Below are 16,273 nucleotides of genomic sequence, written 5' to 3' on the forward strand. Positions count from 1 at the left end.
ACCTCTGATGGTGAGACTGGGCTGCACTGCTGGTTGATACCAGGTACCCACCGCTCCAGGGCAGTCCCTGGTACTGCAGTAGCTTACCTTGGAGGTTAGGAATGCAAGTATGGGGGGGGAAAGCAGGACAGAATGGGTAGCGGAGGCTGACCGGACAGAGTACATTCCGGAGACAAGCTGGACAGGCTGGTATTGGAGAAAGGCACATCAGGTCTGGGTGCACAGACAGGCAGGCTGGGTGCAGGGACTGGAGACAGACTGGCAGGATAGGTGCAGGAGGGGTATAGGTACTGGAACGGGCAGACGGGACAGGTTTGGCAACGCTTAGAGGCCGGACGGGTTTACAAACTAAGACAATAGGCAGACAGCAAACTGGAGTACTGACTGGATCAGACTTATCAGGAGCCAATTGTTCAGGCACCTTCCTACAGGCGAAGGTGCCTTTAAATATCCTGTGCCTCTTATCTATGGTCTGGAAAACACTTAGAGCAGAGGTTCCCAACTCCAGTCCTCAAGGCACACCAACAGTGCATGTTTTCAGGATTTCTTTGGCATTGCATGGGTGTTGGATTCAGCACCTTTGCAGGTGATTAAATTATCACCTGTGCAATACTAAGGAAATCCTGAAAACATGCACTGTTGGTGTGCCTGGAGGACTGGAGTTGGGAACCTCTGACTTAGAGTGCGCACACTGCCCCTTTTTAAGAAACTGTGAGCTCTTGCTCCCTAAGGTTGTTGCCAGGAGACTTGTGAAGGCCCTGGAGTGTGGGGACCACTGAAGGAGCAGGCTGGCTGCGGTGGTGAGAATATTGGCGGCCCTGCTGAGTAAAGGAGGCAGGATAGTGCAGGGACGCCTGCATTGCATCACCCAAACTCGCTGTACACAGGAAGGCCTGCCAGTTACAATTATCTATCAGACAGGAAGGCCTGCCATTACAATTATCTATCAGAGGGTTGTTACAAGGCTCCTCCCCGGTTACTGTTTATCCCGACGACTCCTCTGGGTGGGCGGCCTATCCAGGCTCCTCCTCCTGGGGGCAGCTTATCCAGGCTCCTCCTCCTGGGGGGTGGCTTATACAGGCTCCTCCTCTGGGGGGGTGGCTTATCCAGGCTCCTCCTCTGGGGGGTGGCTTATCCAGGCTCCTCCTCTGGGGGGGTGGCTTATCCAGGCTCCTCCTCTGGGGGGTGGCTTATCCAGGCTCCTCCTCTGGGGGTGGTTTATACAGGCTTCTCCTCTGGGGGGTGGTTTATACAGGCTCCTCCTCTGGGGGGGTGGTTTATACAGGCTCCTCCTCTGGGGGGTGGTTTATACAGGCTCCTCCTCTGGGGGGGTGGTTTATACAGGCTCCTCCTCTGGGGGGGTGGTTTATACAGGCTCCTCCTCTGGGGGGTGGTTTATACAGGCTCCTCCTCTGGGGGGGTGGTTTATACAGGCTCCTCCTCTGGGGGGGGTGGTTTATACAGGCTCCTCCTCTGGGGGGGTGGTTTATACAGGCTCCTCCTCTGGGGGGGTGGTTTATACAGGCTCCTCCTCTGGGGGGTGGTTTATACAGGCTCCTCCTCTGGGGGGTGGTTTATACAGGCTCCTCCTCTGGGGGGGTGGTTTATACAGGCTCCTCCTCTGGGGGGGTGGCTTATCCAGGCTCCTCCTCTGGGGGGGGCGGCTTATCCAGGCTCCTCCTCTGGGGGGGGCGGCTTATCCAGGCTCCTCCTCTGGGGGGGGCGGCTTATCCAGGCTCCTCCTCTGGGGGGGCGGCTTATCCAGGCTCCTCCTCTGGGGGGGGCGGCTTATCCAGGCTCCTCCTCTGGGGGGGGCGGCTTATCCAGGCTCCTCCTCTGGGGGGGGCGGCTTATCCAGGCTCCTCCTCTGGGGGGGGCGCTTATCCAGGCTCCTCCTCTGGGGGGGGCGGCTTATCCAGGCTCCTCCTGTGGGGGGGGCGGCTTATCCAGGCTCCTCCTGTGGGGGGGCGGCTTATCCAGGCTCCTCCTCTGGGGGGGGGCGGCTTATCCAGGCTCCTCCTCTGGGGGGGGGCGGCTTATCCAGGCTCCTCCTCTGGGGGGGGGCGGCTTATCCAGGCTCCTCCTCTGGGGGGGGGCGGCTTATCCAGGCTCCTCCTCTGGGGGGGGGCGGCTTATCCAGGCTCCTCCTCTGGGGGGGGGCGGCTTATCCAGGCTCCTCCTCTGGGGGGGGGCGGCTTATCCAGGCTCCTCCTCTGGGGGGGGGCGGCTTATCCAGGCTCCTCCTCTGGGGGGGGGCGGCTTTTCCAGGCTCCTCCTCTGGGGGGGGGCGGCTTATCCAGGCTCCTCCTCTGGGGGGGGGCGGCTTATCCAGGCTCCTCCTCTGGGGGGGGGGCGGCTTATCCAGGCTCCTCCTCTGTTTATCTTGCAGGGATTACAATGGCCAGACCCTTATCTCCTCCGATGTCGTCTGTCAAGAAATAGGAGGCCCCAATAGGTGATGGAAATGGGTGTACTCGGATGACTTATCTAATGTGTCTGAGCCCAATCAAGACTCATTTGGATTCAGGACCATTTATTGACCAAAAAAAAATTGGGTTTATTTCCCATGACCAGATGATGTCTACCCACCCTTGAAATCATGAAATCAATTGGGACTAACTGTGCACCACCAACGATATCTGGTGCCGTCCCCATCCCTTTATATCTACTGGTGAGATCCAGTCCTCGATAACCCAGTTGGGCAGTGATTAGGGACCTGTGGTTCCTGTGTTATGGGTTTGGGTTCCATCTTTCAGAATTCCCCTTTTTGAAGGTGGCGATTTTTCTAGGTGTCGCAGACCCCTCTGCAGAGAACTTAATACATTCGCGCATAGGACGAAGAAGACGCGAGGACGGCAGCAGCCCCGGAAATGGCAGCCGGTGTCGATAGAGATTCTCATAAATGCAGACTTATATTGGGCCAGCACTTAGTATTATTTCTGTGACCTCTCACTAGACAAAAAAAAAGTTTTAAACTTTTTTTCTTTTTATACCTTTTTATATATTTTGCTGTTTTTGTTGTTGCTTTTTATTTATTTTATTTTTTTTTTTTTCAGGTTGCTTTAAAGATGACCGCATTGTATTCTGGACCTGGATGTATTCCACCTATTTTATGGAAAAATGGGCCCCTCGGCAGGACGACATGCTTTTCTACGTGCGACGGAACTTGCTTACGTAAATACAGACGGCAGTGAAGAGCAGAGGCGTAACCCGCAGGGTAATCCTTCATTTATTTTAGCCTTATAACAATAACTGTGTTTCGCAAATATTCACATCTGTGTAAAAAAAAAAATTTTTTTTTTTTTTTTTGCAGCGCTACAATGTGGCGTTCCTCTGTTTATTCCTCCTGAAAATCTATCAAGTTCACCTTTTCCTTGGATAGTTTCTGAGAGGTCACAGCCCCAATCAGGACAGATATCTAACTGTGAAGTGACACCCTCCAATGAAATCGGACCCAGTTATAAATTTCCAGGAGGAACAACTGAGGAACAGGATGGGGGAAGTGCACAGTGATTTTAGAGGCATGTTTTGTTTTTAACATTACCTGGGTTGCACAGGAGTAGAAATATGTGAACTTTCTTTCAGAAATGGCGTCATGTCTGGTATTACAACTGTTCTGTATTAGTGACGGGCAGACCTGGACTGTGAAAGTCCAGATCAGTGCGGGTTCAAAGGTATCCGGGTGCCGCGCCCAGAGTTCTCGGGTAACTGCGAATAATCTGGGTGCAGCAACTTGCGTAATAAAAACAAAAATAAGTATAAAGCAGGCGTGTTATACTTACCAAGTCTCCAGCATGGCTGAAACTGTTCCAGGCCCCTCACTCTACTTCCGGGGCCGCTCATTAACCCTCATACATATTCACTGCTTCCACCGGTCGTCCTGGTGTCTGTGATTGGTTGCAGTCAGACACTCCCCCCTGCCTATGTGACAGCGTCTGACTGCAACCAATCACAAGCACTGTCTGCAGTCTATGTTGTGGTGTAAAAATAAATAAAATATTCAGCATACGGTCCCCCCCCCCCCCCGTATTATGATACCAGCACAGATAAAGCATATGGCTGCAGTCCTTAGCACCGCGCTTATGTTGGCTGTGTATCAAAATAAGATGGTTTGCATGTGGCTTTTTCTTTCTATTTATTATTTCAATAATAAAACAAAGTGTGCGGTTCCCCCTCCCCCACCCATGACGATTTCAGCTCTGCTACATCTGAAGTGACAGTGTGCAACCATAGAACATGACCGCCCGCTGTGAGCTTCAGGCATAGACTGAGCCGCGCGATGAGTGGTGATGTCACAGCTGGAGGTTCCCACGATTCTCCACCTGTGCAGGTCACATTGAACTGTGTGAAGTCACCGCTGAAAGCCACATTATTTTTTTTTTTCTTCGCCAAGAGATGCAGATTTGGTGCTGAAATTTTTACAGCATATTCCTGCACCCAATCTACACCTCTGGGGGAAAAAAAAACAACTGCATCATGCCGCATGCGGCTTGGATGTGTTTGTTTTTTTTTTTTGTTTTGTTTTTGTTTGTTTTTTTTTGACACTAGGTGTAGTTTGGGTGTAGGAATATGCTGTAGAAATTTCAGCACCAAATCTGCATCTCTTGGTAAAAAAAAAAAATCCGTTTTCTGCCAAGAGATGTAGGTTTGTAAACTTGGTGACCTCACCTGAGGAGAGGTCACTCAGTTCAATGAGGTCAAGTTATCTGCGGTCACAGGTGGAGGGCCGTGGGAATACCATGCCATGATACAGACACATAGTGCCTCTGACTAGTTGCAGTCAGACACTGTCACACAGGCTGAGGGCGCTGACTGACTGCAACGAATCACAAATGTCAGGACTGCCGGTGGGCGGGGGAAGGAGTGAATATGTATGAGGTAAATGACTGGCCCCAGAAGTAGAGTGGAGTGACCTGGAAACAGTTACAGCCGCGCTGGAGATCCGGTAAGTGTAATGCGCTTGCTCCAATATCCCTGTCCCTTCCACCACCATTTGTAAGCTTCATCCCTGTATCCTGCAAGCTTCACACCTTGTCTATGGCTGCTGGAGGGTGGGTTCTACCTGGGTCATAGTTGGTAGATCGTTGCCCACATCGGTCATTTTCCTCTTCGTTAACCCTTTGGATTCCTCTTCCTTCAGCAGGTGGACGTTGAGGTTTATCGGAAGGACTCAAAGAAGCTTCCCGGACTTGGAGACCCCGACATTGACTGGGAGGAGAGCGTCTACCTGAACCTCATCTTGCAGAAGGTCAGTGATTGTGCGTCGTGTACGGAGTTGGGGGTTTCGCACCGCAGGCGGATGAGAGGAGGAGTCTGCGCAGGGGCGGCCCCCGCCATTAGTATATGTCACTGTGCACATCAAAGGCGACAGAACCCGGACGGCACAGGCTGTGACTGATACCACGAACTCCCTCCAACGTCATTGGGTTTGGTAAAGTTTCCGCCCGTTTGTCTGGATCTTCCATAACAAATACCCAATAGATCGTCAAAAATATCACTACCGAAACTACCTAAACGTTCTCTCCCTATGCGTTTGTTCTCCCCCCCATGCGTTTGTTCTCCCCCCACATGCGTTTGTTCTCCCCCCACATGCGTTTGTTCTCCCCCCACATGCGTTTGTTCTCCCCCCACATGCGTTTGTTCTCCCCCCACATGCGTTTGTTCTCCCCCCCCCCCCATGCGTTTGTTCTCCCCCCCCCCCATGCGTTTGTTCTCCCCCCCCCCATGCGTTTGTTCTCCCCCCCCCATGCGTTTGTTCTCCCCCCCCCCCATGCGTTTGTTCTCCCCCCCCCCATGCGTTTGTTCTCCCCCCCCATGCGTTTGTTCTCCCCCCCCCCCATGCGTTTGTTCTCCCCCCCCATGCGTTTGTTCTCCCACCCCCCATGCGTTTGTTCTCCCCCCCCCCATGCGTTTGTTCTCCCCCCCCCCCACATGCGTTTGTTCTCCCCCCCCACATGCGTTTGTTCTCCCCCCCCACATGCGTTTGTTCTCCCCCCCCCCCCACATGCGTTTGTTCTCCCCCCCCCCCACATGCGTTTGTTCTCCCCCCCCCACATGCGTTTGTTCTCCCCCCCCCACATGCGTTTGTTCTCCCCCCCCACATGCGTTTGTTCTCCCCCCCCCCCCCATGCGTTTGTTCTCCCCCCCCCCCATGCGTTTGTTCTCCCCCCCCCCATGCGTTTGTTCTCCCCCCCCCCATGCGTTTGTTCTCCCCCCCCCATGCGTTTGTTCTCCCCCCCCCCCATGCGTTTGTTCTCCCCCCCCCATGCGTTTGTTCTCCCCCCCCATGCGTTTGTTCTCCCCCCCCCCATGCGTTTGTTCTCCCCCCCCATGCGTTTGTTCTCCCACCCCCCATGCGTTTGTTCTCCCCCCCCCCCATGCGTTTGTTCTCCCCCCCCCCCACATGCGTTTGTTCTCCCCCCCCCACATGCGTTTGTTCTCCCCCCCCACATGCGTTTGTTCTCCCCCCCCCCCACATGCGTTTGTTCTCCCCCCCCCACATGCGTTTGTTCTCCCCCCCCCACATGCGTTTGTTCTCCCCCCCCACATGCGTTTGTTCTCCCCCCCCACATGCGTTTGTTCTCCCCCCCCACATGCGTTTGTTCTCCCCCCCCCACATGCGTTTGTTCTCCCCCCCCCCACATGCGTTTGTTCTCCCCTCCCCGACCCCCCCCCAGACCCCATCTGTCCCCGACCCCCATCCGTTCTCTCCCCGCCCTCCCTATAGCACCTCCTTTCCTCCCTCTGCTGCTGCTGCCTATTCCTTTGCTATGCATTTTGTGACGGCTGCTTATCTTGGCTCAGGCAGCACAGGATCCAGGTGCTTTATTGAGGAGTAACTTTTTTTGTGTTTCCAATGTAATAAATTTGATCAGGTTGGATCCCAAACTATAAAACTTTAAGCCATTGACTACTCCCTGCCGTTTCCCCCAGAATTGCCACTCAGCTTTTCTGGAGTCCTGAAAGGCAGACTTGCCGAGCCGTGCAGATATACAGTGATGGCGGCCGGATATAGCCTCATTGGCATGTATGTACTGATGACAGTCACCGCTTTCTTCCTCCTCTCCACAGCTGGATTACATGGTGACCTGTGCCGTATGCACTCGCTCCGAGGCTGGAGACATCCACATACATAAGAAGAAATCCCAGGTGGTGTGAGCGGCCGGGGGGGACGCCGCATACATGTCTCCACTCCGCTGCGTTCATACAGTTGTAGCAGAGTCAAGTTTTTGATATCCTGGTTTTTCATTAGTACATTTACATGGGACTGCAGGGGGAGGGGTTATCCCAAGAATAGTAGTATCACTCTTAGGATCTTCAATGATGCTGAGAATGAGGGACGGTAGTAGCAGTGACCACCGCTCCATCTACCTCTATGGGAGCAGTAATGTGCATGCGCAGCCTCCATAATGCATGGAGTGGAGCTGTGGGCGCATATGCACAGGGCTGTGGATATTTCTTTGTGTGTGTGTGTGTGTGTGTGTGTGTGTGTACAAAAAAAAAAAAAAAAATTATTTTTATATATATATATATATATATATATATATATATATATATATATATATATATATATATATATATATATATATATATATATATATATATATATATATATATATATAATATTATTTTTTCATAAAATATTTGTTCTCTCAGCAAGTATTCGCTTCTCCAAGCAAAAACCCCATGGACAGCAAAGGGGAAGAGTCAAAGATCAGTTACCCCAATATCTTCTACATGATTGACAACTTTGAGGAGGTAAAGTGTGTGTGTGTGTGATATGTATACAGTTGAAACCCTTAGTTTTCTTCTGCTCTGTATAGACACATCTGCAGGTTTTTCCCCCCGCTCTGCTGGCAGAGTGGCCTTTCAGTGGCCATGTTGATACAGCACTCGTGTCACTGTGGATAATGACACAATCTTACCAGCTTCCGCCAGCATCTTCACAAGGTCTTTTGCTTTTGTTCTTGGGTTGATCTGCACATGTCTGACCAAAGCACGTTCATCTCTGGTACACAGAACCCGTCTCCTTCCTGAGCGGTATGATGGCTGGACATTCCCATCTTGTTTGTACTTGCGTATAATTGTTTGTACAGATGAATGAGGCACCTACAGGAATCTGGAAATTGCACCCAAGGATGAACCAGACTTGTGCAAGTCCACAATCCTCTTCCTGAGATCTTGGCTGATTTCTTTTGACTTTCCCATGATGCTACACAAAGAAGCCGTGTGTTTCAGGTGTGCATTACAATACATCCACAGGTGTGCCTCTAATTAACTCAGATGTTGCCAATAAACCTATCAGTAGCTTCCAAAGACCTGACATCATCATAGGGGCGGTCCCATATTGTTCAAAAGCATAGTACTCTTAGTGTATATAAACTTTTTTATGCCCGGCTGCCCATCTGTGTGGGCTAGGGTGGTTGTGTGGCGGGTGTCTTTTTATGCTCTGGCTTCAAATGATGGCACCCGCAGTCAGCGTGTACACAGGGAAAAACCTGCAGATGTGTCTGTATAGAGAGTGGAGGGGAAAAACCTGCAGATGTGTCTGTATGGAGATGGAAACTTTAATGTGTGTAATATAGATGTCACTATTTGGTCAGTATGGATTGTGTTCCTCTTCTAGGTGTTCAGTGACATGACTGTAGGGGAAGGGGAGATGGTTTGTGTGGAGCTGGTGGCCAGCGACAAGACCAACACTTTTCAGGGAGTCATATTCCAGGGATCCATCCGATACGAGGCTCTGAAGAAAGTGTACGACAACCGGGTAATTATTGGATAAAACTGTGGTGTTCTTATATGACTGGACATTTTATATATATATATAATATATATATATATATATATATATATAGCTGGTTTGGATAAAAAAAGTGGCTGATTTCTGCCAAAAACAGGGCCACACCGGGCAGAGGTTGTGCACAGATATTGCAGCTCACGTCCATTACAATATGGCCCTTTTTTTTTTTTTTTTTTTTTTTTTTTTGTCTGTACTACCCCTTTAAGACCATTAATAGGTGTGGCTGTTATAATGGACATGCAGTGACCCCTGCTGGGCATGTGCGGTATTGCATGGCACATGGTATAATGAATTAGTGGGAGGCCAATGGGAGCTCCCGACCTTCCTATATTATTCTTGCTCTATGGCATATATGTGGCTGTACTGAGTAATAAATGATTCTCTGATCTCCCGGCCCAGGTCAGCGTGGCGGCAAAGATGGCCCAGAAGATGTCCTTCGGCTTTTACAAATACAACAACATGGAGTTTGTGCGAATGAAGGGGCCACAGGGTAAAGGCCACGCGGAGATGGCGGTGAGCAGAGTGTCCACGGGGGACACGTCTCATACGGCACCGAGGAGGACTCCAGCCCAGGGTCACCCCTGCACGAGCGGGTGAGGGGCACGTTCTGCACCATCGGACCTCCCAGACCCCCCCCATGTACTGCTCCTGCTCATACAGCTGAGTGGACCTTACAGTGTCAGTGCTTTCTGCCGCTCACTACATTGTAACAAACCTTCAGTAGCGAGCAGGACTATGAATACTTTAAAAATTATTTGAGGAAGAAAAAAAAAAAAGAAAGAAAATTCAACATATAGAAATTTTAAATTTAAATAAAAAAATAGATCTAATTTTATTAAATTTAAAATATGTGGGTGGTTGTTTTTGTTTTTGTTTTTTTTATATACATTTGTCGCCTTTTTTTTTTTTTTTTTTTTTTTTTTCTTTTCTTTTAAATCTCCCTCCACACCAGGTCACATTGACATTGAAAACTAAAATTCGAACATATACATTTTCTAATAATAATAGTTAATAGATTTATTATCCTACATTTTCAGTGTGATAATATATATATATATATATATAAACATTTATTTATATATACATTTTTTCTATCTCCTTCCCAACAGGTCACATAAAAGAAAAAAAAATTCAACATATAAATTATAATATTATAATTATTATTAATTATATAATCATTTTTTTTTCTGATGGGGGAGTTAATTTAAAAATGTTAAGTGAAAGGAAAAATAAAATAAATATTTTTTTTTTCCCATGACATTTCACATGACATTTTTAAATCTTCCCCATCAGATCACATCAGAAAAAAATTATTATTAATAATAATAATTTATGTTGAAATTTTTTCTTCTTTTGTGACCTGTTGGGAAAGGAGATGTATAATGTGTATGTATGTATGTATGTATGTATGTATGTATGTATGTATGTATGTATGTATGTATGTATGTATGTATGTATATATATATATATATATATATATATATATATATATATATACATATATATATATATATATATATATATATATATATATATATATACATATATACATATATGCGCACACACACGTATATTATATAAATATTTTATATTGATAACATATATTATATATTTTATTATATATAAAAAAATCACTGAAAATGTGTATTATTATTATTAATAATAATAATAATTTATTTTTATATATATTTTCCTACATTATCAGTGATTTTCTCACCTTCGCTATCTTATCTCCCCCCTCCCCACCAGGTCACATCGTTCAGCACTCCCCCCACTCCTGAACGTAACAACCGTCCTTCCTTTTTCTCGCCATCACTAAAACGGAAAGTGCCGAGGAACCGAATCGCCGAGATGAAGAAATCGCACTCCGCCAACGACAGCGAGGAATTTTTCCGGGACAGCGACGACGGTGGAGGTAGGAAGCGGGTGTGAGGGAGGAGGATGGGACAAAGCAGGAATCTTCTGTAAAAACAAAACCACAAAAAGACACACGAAAAAACAAACCTAAAAACAAAAACCCCCAAACAAAAACTTGCAGTTCTCTATGCTGGACTGCCGCTTTAAAATAAACTTTACTATTTTTTTTTTTTTAATTTTTTTGTCCTACCATCCAAAATCAATGTAATCATATTTTTCTATGTAAGAACATTAGACATGAGGCCTAGTGAGCTCATTCTTCCTGCCTGCAGCCTCCACTAGGGGGAGCTCTCTGCACACACACATACGGATGCTATTGAAAGAAATGGGGGGTCAGCTCTTGCTATTGGTGGCCATTATATGAGTAATCGGAGGAGAGGGTCTGTCACAATGTGCTGCCTTCACAGTAGCTGCTCCTTTTTCATTTTACAATACAATTGCAGTAAGTCGTATCTTGTGTCCTGCGGCCAGGAAGAGCAGCCAGAGGGAAATTTGACTTTCCTTGTAGTATTACTAGAATCTCTCCTAACTCTACAAAAAGTAGTACAGGTAATAAATAGATGGCCATTCCTCAACAGGGCTTCTCTTGGTGGACCCCCCATGTAAGATGGTCACCTAGGTCCAGTGCAGGACTCGTCCTGACACGGGCTGGGTAGGCCCCCCCCCCTCCCGCCGACACAGGCTGGGTAGGTCCCCTCTCGTCTCCCCCCCCCCCCCCCCCTTCCTCGGGCTGGGTAGGCCTTCTCCCCCCGTCCTCCCGACACCGGCTGGGTAAGGGCCCCCACCCCTCCTGACACGGGCTGGGTAGGTCCTCCCCTCGTCCTTCCGGCACGGGCTAGGTAGGCGCCCCCCCCCCCCCCTCGTCCCGGCACGGGCTGAGTAGCCCCCCCCCCCCCCCCTGACACAGGCTGGGTAGGCCCCCTTCCCCCCCCCCCCCTCGTCCTGCCGACACAGGCTGGGTAGGGCCCCTCTCTTCCTCCCGGCACGGGCTGGGTAGGCCTCCCCCTCGTCCTCCCGACATGGGCTGGGTAGGCCCCCCTCGTCCTCCTGGCACGAGCTGGGCAGGCCAGCCCCCCCCCCCCCCCTCCCGGCACAGGCTCGTTTCGTTCCGTACTGACTATTCCTTCTTTTTTGTCTGACCTCCTTGTGACTTTGTCTGCAGATATCCATAGTGTCACCAACCTGCGGTCGCGCTCGCTCTCTGGGACGGGCAGATCCTTGGTGGGGTCGTGGCTGAAACTGAACAGAACTGACGAGAACTTCCTACTCTATGCACACCTGACCTACGTCACTTTGCCGCTGCAGCGCATCTTGTCCGGTGAGTCTCGGGTAAAGTAAAGTATTGCACTTTTTCTTCCTTACATTGGCAGCGTGACGACATGTCACACATCTACAGTCAGCTCCTTACTGCGATAGCAGCGCCACCCTTGTCCACAGGTTGTGTGTGGTATTGCAACTTGGCTCCATTTACCTTAACAGAGCTACCAGACTCAACCCATAGACAGGTGTGGCGCTGATTCTGGGGGAAAACTGACATTTTTTTTCTATAAATTTTGGAATATGTCTTCCATTTTTTTTGTGTTCTATTGATTTTTCTGGGGTCCTAAAAGTATAATATAGGGCTGTATTTATAGTTGTCACTTATGTAATTTTTTTTTTTATTCGAATATCACTCTTGAAATTGTTCCAGAAAATGAAGTCTTTCTTCCATAAATCTATTGCAGTTACACAGGTTTTGTTATACACCCGTTTATTTACTCAGTTTCTTTGTGATCCACCCAAAAAAAAAAACCCAAATAGGACATAATTTCACATAAAACCCAAAATGGGCCGGACAAAATTGTGGGTAGACAACTTTGTTTAAAGCATGTGATGCTCATTCAAACTCTCCTGTGGCAAGTAACTAGTGCGGGCAATATGAAAATCAAACCTGTAATCTGATAAAAAGGGGAGAAGTTTTCTCAATTTCTGCTATGTGTGTCTGTGTGGGCAACACTAAGCACGGAGAACAGAAAGAGGAGACAAAAACTGTCTGAGGACTGGAGAAGCAAAATTCTTGGAAAATATCAACAATCTCAAGGTTACAAGTCCATCTCCAGAGATCTTGATGTTCCTTTGTCCGCAGTACGCAACATAATCCAGAAGTTTAAAGCCCATGGCACTGTAGCTAATCTCCCTGTACATGAAGGGCAGAGAAAAATTGATGACCTTTTGCAACGCAGGATAGTCCGGATGGTGGATAAGTTGCCTCAATGAAGTTCCAAAGAAATTCAAGGGGCAGTGTCAGTGTGAACTATCCGTCCACATCTGAACTAAATAAAATGCTTTAGAGGAGACCCATAAGGACCCCACTGCTGAAAGACAGAAAAAAGCTAAACTGCAGTTTTCCAAAAGGTATTCGTAACCAAAATCCTTCTGGAAAGTGTCTTGAGGGCAGATGAGACCAAGTTAGAGCTTTTTGGTAAAGCACATCATTTTACTATTTATCGAAAACAGAATGAGGCCTACAACGAAAAGAACACAGGACCTACAGTCAGATATGGTGGAAGTCAGATGTTTGGGGGCTGTTTTGCTTGCTCTGGCAGTGGGGGGTATTCACTGTGTGCAAGACAAAAAATATGAAGATTACCAAAGGATGTTGGGTCTCAATGTAGTGCCCAGTGTCAGAAAGTTGGGTGTGCATCCTAGGTCATGGGTCTTCCAGCAGGACAATGACCACAAACGCGTCAAGCAGCCCCAGAAATGGATAGAAACCAAGCACTGGAGAGTCCTGAATTGGCAGCAATGAGTCCGGATCTAAATCCCATTGACACCGGAGGAGAGATCTTACAATTGCTGTTGGGAGAAGAGAAGAGAAGACGCCTTCAGATATGAGTGACCTGGAGAAGATTATAAAGAAGAGTCAGAGATTCCAGGTGAGAGGAGGAAGAAGCTGTGGACGGGTATAGGAGGCGACTGATTGCAGGGATTTATTCCAAAGGGTAAAGGGCGTGCAACTAAATACTAAGCTGAGGGGGACAATTTTTGTCCGGCCCATTTTGAGGGTTTTTTTGTGAAATTCTGTCCAATTTGCCTCTCTCTTTCTGTTGTCCCAAACTCACAAAGGAAATAAATGTGTCTAACAAAACGAGTGTAATTGCAATAATTTCTGGAACAATTTCAAGAAAGGGTATATAGCGATGAGGAAGGCAGACATGGTAATAAACCACCTCTGCCTTCTCAGTAAGGAGTCCGGAGAAACTGATCTTTGCTCCTGCATCATCTCAATGCAGCTGCTGATTCTGCAGTGACGTTTGCACAGATTATATATGTTTTGAAATCGAGTTAAAGAATTCCTAATTGATTTTTTTTTTTTTTTTTTTTTAGAGGAAAAATTATAAAAAAAGGGACAAAAAAATTAAAAATAAAGGATAAAGGGATTAAAAAAAAAAAAACAAAAACAAATAAATGGATACAAATAAAGGGATAAAATAAAAAATAAGGGATTTAAAAATAAAGGGGATAAAATAAAATACAGAGGATAAAAAATAAAGGGATGAAAAAATAAAATAATAAAAGTATAAAATATAATTTCAAAAATAAAGGGATAAAAATAAAAGGATAAAAAAAAATGGATATAAAATAAAAATAAGGGAGAAAATAAAATACAGAAGGGATAAAAAAATAAAGGATTATAAAATAAGAAAATTAAAAAGAAAAAAAAAAGGATAAAAAAATAAAAATGGATATATAATAAAAATAAGTGAGACAAAAAAATATAAAATAAAATACAGAAGTGATAAAAAATAAAGTAAAATAAGAACATTAAAAATAAAGGGATAAAAATAAAAGGATAAAAAAAATAAAATGGATATAAAATAAAAATAAGTGATAAAATAAAAATAAAGGGGATATAATAAAGAGATGAAAAATAGAGGGATATAAAATGGATAAAATAAAATGGGATAAAAAAAAATTAAAAATAAAGGATAAATAAAATAAAGGGATACAAATAAATTAATAAAGGGATAAATATAAAGGGACAAAAAATAATATTTTTTTTTTGTTTGTAGATATTTTGGAAGTTCGACAGAAGCCAATCCTGATGTCATAGCAGATAACGTTGGCACTGCCTTTGGGAAAACTGAATTTTCACTGCCATAGTGCCTAACCTGACCTGCAGTGTTTTTCATGAGCAACACTACCACCTAGTGTCCACCCAGTGTACCTGCACCGAACAAAAGACCAGCGACGAGAAGCTTGTGCTCCCTGCTGCTGACGACCACAGTAGGAAGGAATTACCAGCCAGTCTAAAGTGCCTCTTTTTAACCCTTTCACCCAACCTCGCTCGCGCCATCTAGTGGTCCGGTGGGACTTTCTATCGAAAAAATAAAAAAAAGAACAAAAAAAAAGGGGCCGCGTTTAGAGACGATCACGCTTTATAAACGATTTCTTATACCTTCTTTTACTGCGGGGGGAGGAGGGGAGAGCAGGCTGTGTACGGACGCCGGTCCAAGATTTTCAGTGAATGTGGGCTATGGACTACGCTGTGTTTCCGTGTCTTCGTCCCCCTCCTGTTCTGCGAGAGAGCGAGAACACAAGTCGTGTGCAGATGTCCGCGTCCGGTATTATTTTTTTTTTGTTCCGTATTTTCTATACTTTTTTTGTGTGTAAAAGGGAAAAATTGAGCAAAAGGACAATTTTCATCTTTGACTTTTTTTTTTGGCTTTGTGAATTTAAAAAAAAACAAATTTATAAATGTATTAATGATGTGATTGTTGTACCTTGCGCAATACAGACGAGGTCTCCATAACTGGAATCCAGTGACTTATTGGTAAGCAAAGATGTAATGGAAGTGATGATACCAGATCACTGTGATGAGGGGCGGCCATTGGTGACCCGGACTATAGGATGGAAAGGAACACTGAACCCAAAAATGACTGACATTAACGCACCATGCTCAGTACTCGTAACTAGTGATGAGCGGGTACTACCATGCTCGGGTGCTCTGTACTGGTAACTAGTGATGAGCGGGCACTACCATGCTCAGGTGCTCTGTACTGGTAACTAGTGATGAGCGGGCACTACCATGCTCAGGTGCTCAGTACTCGTAACTAGTGATGAGCGAGCACTACCATGCTCGGATGCTCGGTACTGGTAACTAGTGATGAGCGGGCACTACCATGCTCAGGTGCTCGGTACTCGTAACTAGTGATGACCGGGCACTACCATGCTCGGGTGCTCAGTACTCGTAACTAGTGATGAGCGAGCACTACCATGCTCAGGTGCTCAGTACTCGTAACTAGTGATGAGCGGGCACTACCATACTCAGGTTCTCAGTACTCGTAACTAGTGATGAGCGGGCACTACCATGCTCGGTACTGGTAACTAGTGATGAGCGGGCACTACCATGCTCAGGTGCTCGGTACTCGTAACTAGTGATGACCGGGCACTACCATGCTCGGGTGCTCAGTACTCGTAACTAGTGATGAGCGAGCACTACCATGCTCAGGTGCTCAGTACTCGTAACTAGTGATGAGCGGGCACTACCATACTCAGGTTCTCAGTACTCGTAAC

The 16,273-nt window shown here is 46.7% G+C and overlaps 1 protein-coding gene across 1 annotated transcript in view; it reads left to right on the plus strand.

Annotated features, from left to right (window-relative positions):
• Positions 1–15,509, plus strand: part of KIAA0930 (KIAA0930 ortholog) — a 31,891-nt gene extending 16,382 nt beyond the window's left edge. Inside the window, 10 exon segments of the mRNA XM_075344207.1 lie at positions 3,057–3,217; positions 5,141–5,248; positions 7,072–7,149; positions 7,657–7,758; positions 8,627–8,767; positions 9,200–9,341; positions 9,344–9,393; positions 10,550–10,715; positions 11,880–12,035; positions 14,770–15,509. Coding sequence (XP_075200322.1) covers positions 3,057–3,217; positions 5,141–5,248; positions 7,072–7,149; positions 7,657–7,758; positions 8,627–8,767; positions 9,200–9,341; positions 9,344–9,393; positions 10,550–10,715; positions 11,880–12,035; positions 14,770–14,810 — 1,145 coding nt within the window. The 3' untranslated portion in view covers positions 14,811–15,509.
• The last annotated feature ends 764 nt before the right edge of the window (positions 15,510–16,273 follow it).

This window comes from Anomaloglossus baeobatrachus, chromosome 4 (assembly GCF_048569485.1).
Source record: "Anomaloglossus baeobatrachus isolate aAnoBae1 chromosome 4, aAnoBae1.hap1, whole genome shotgun sequence".
In the NCBI taxonomy this organism is placed as follows: domain Eukaryota; kingdom Metazoa; phylum Chordata; class Amphibia; order Anura; family Aromobatidae; genus Anomaloglossus; species Anomaloglossus baeobatrachus.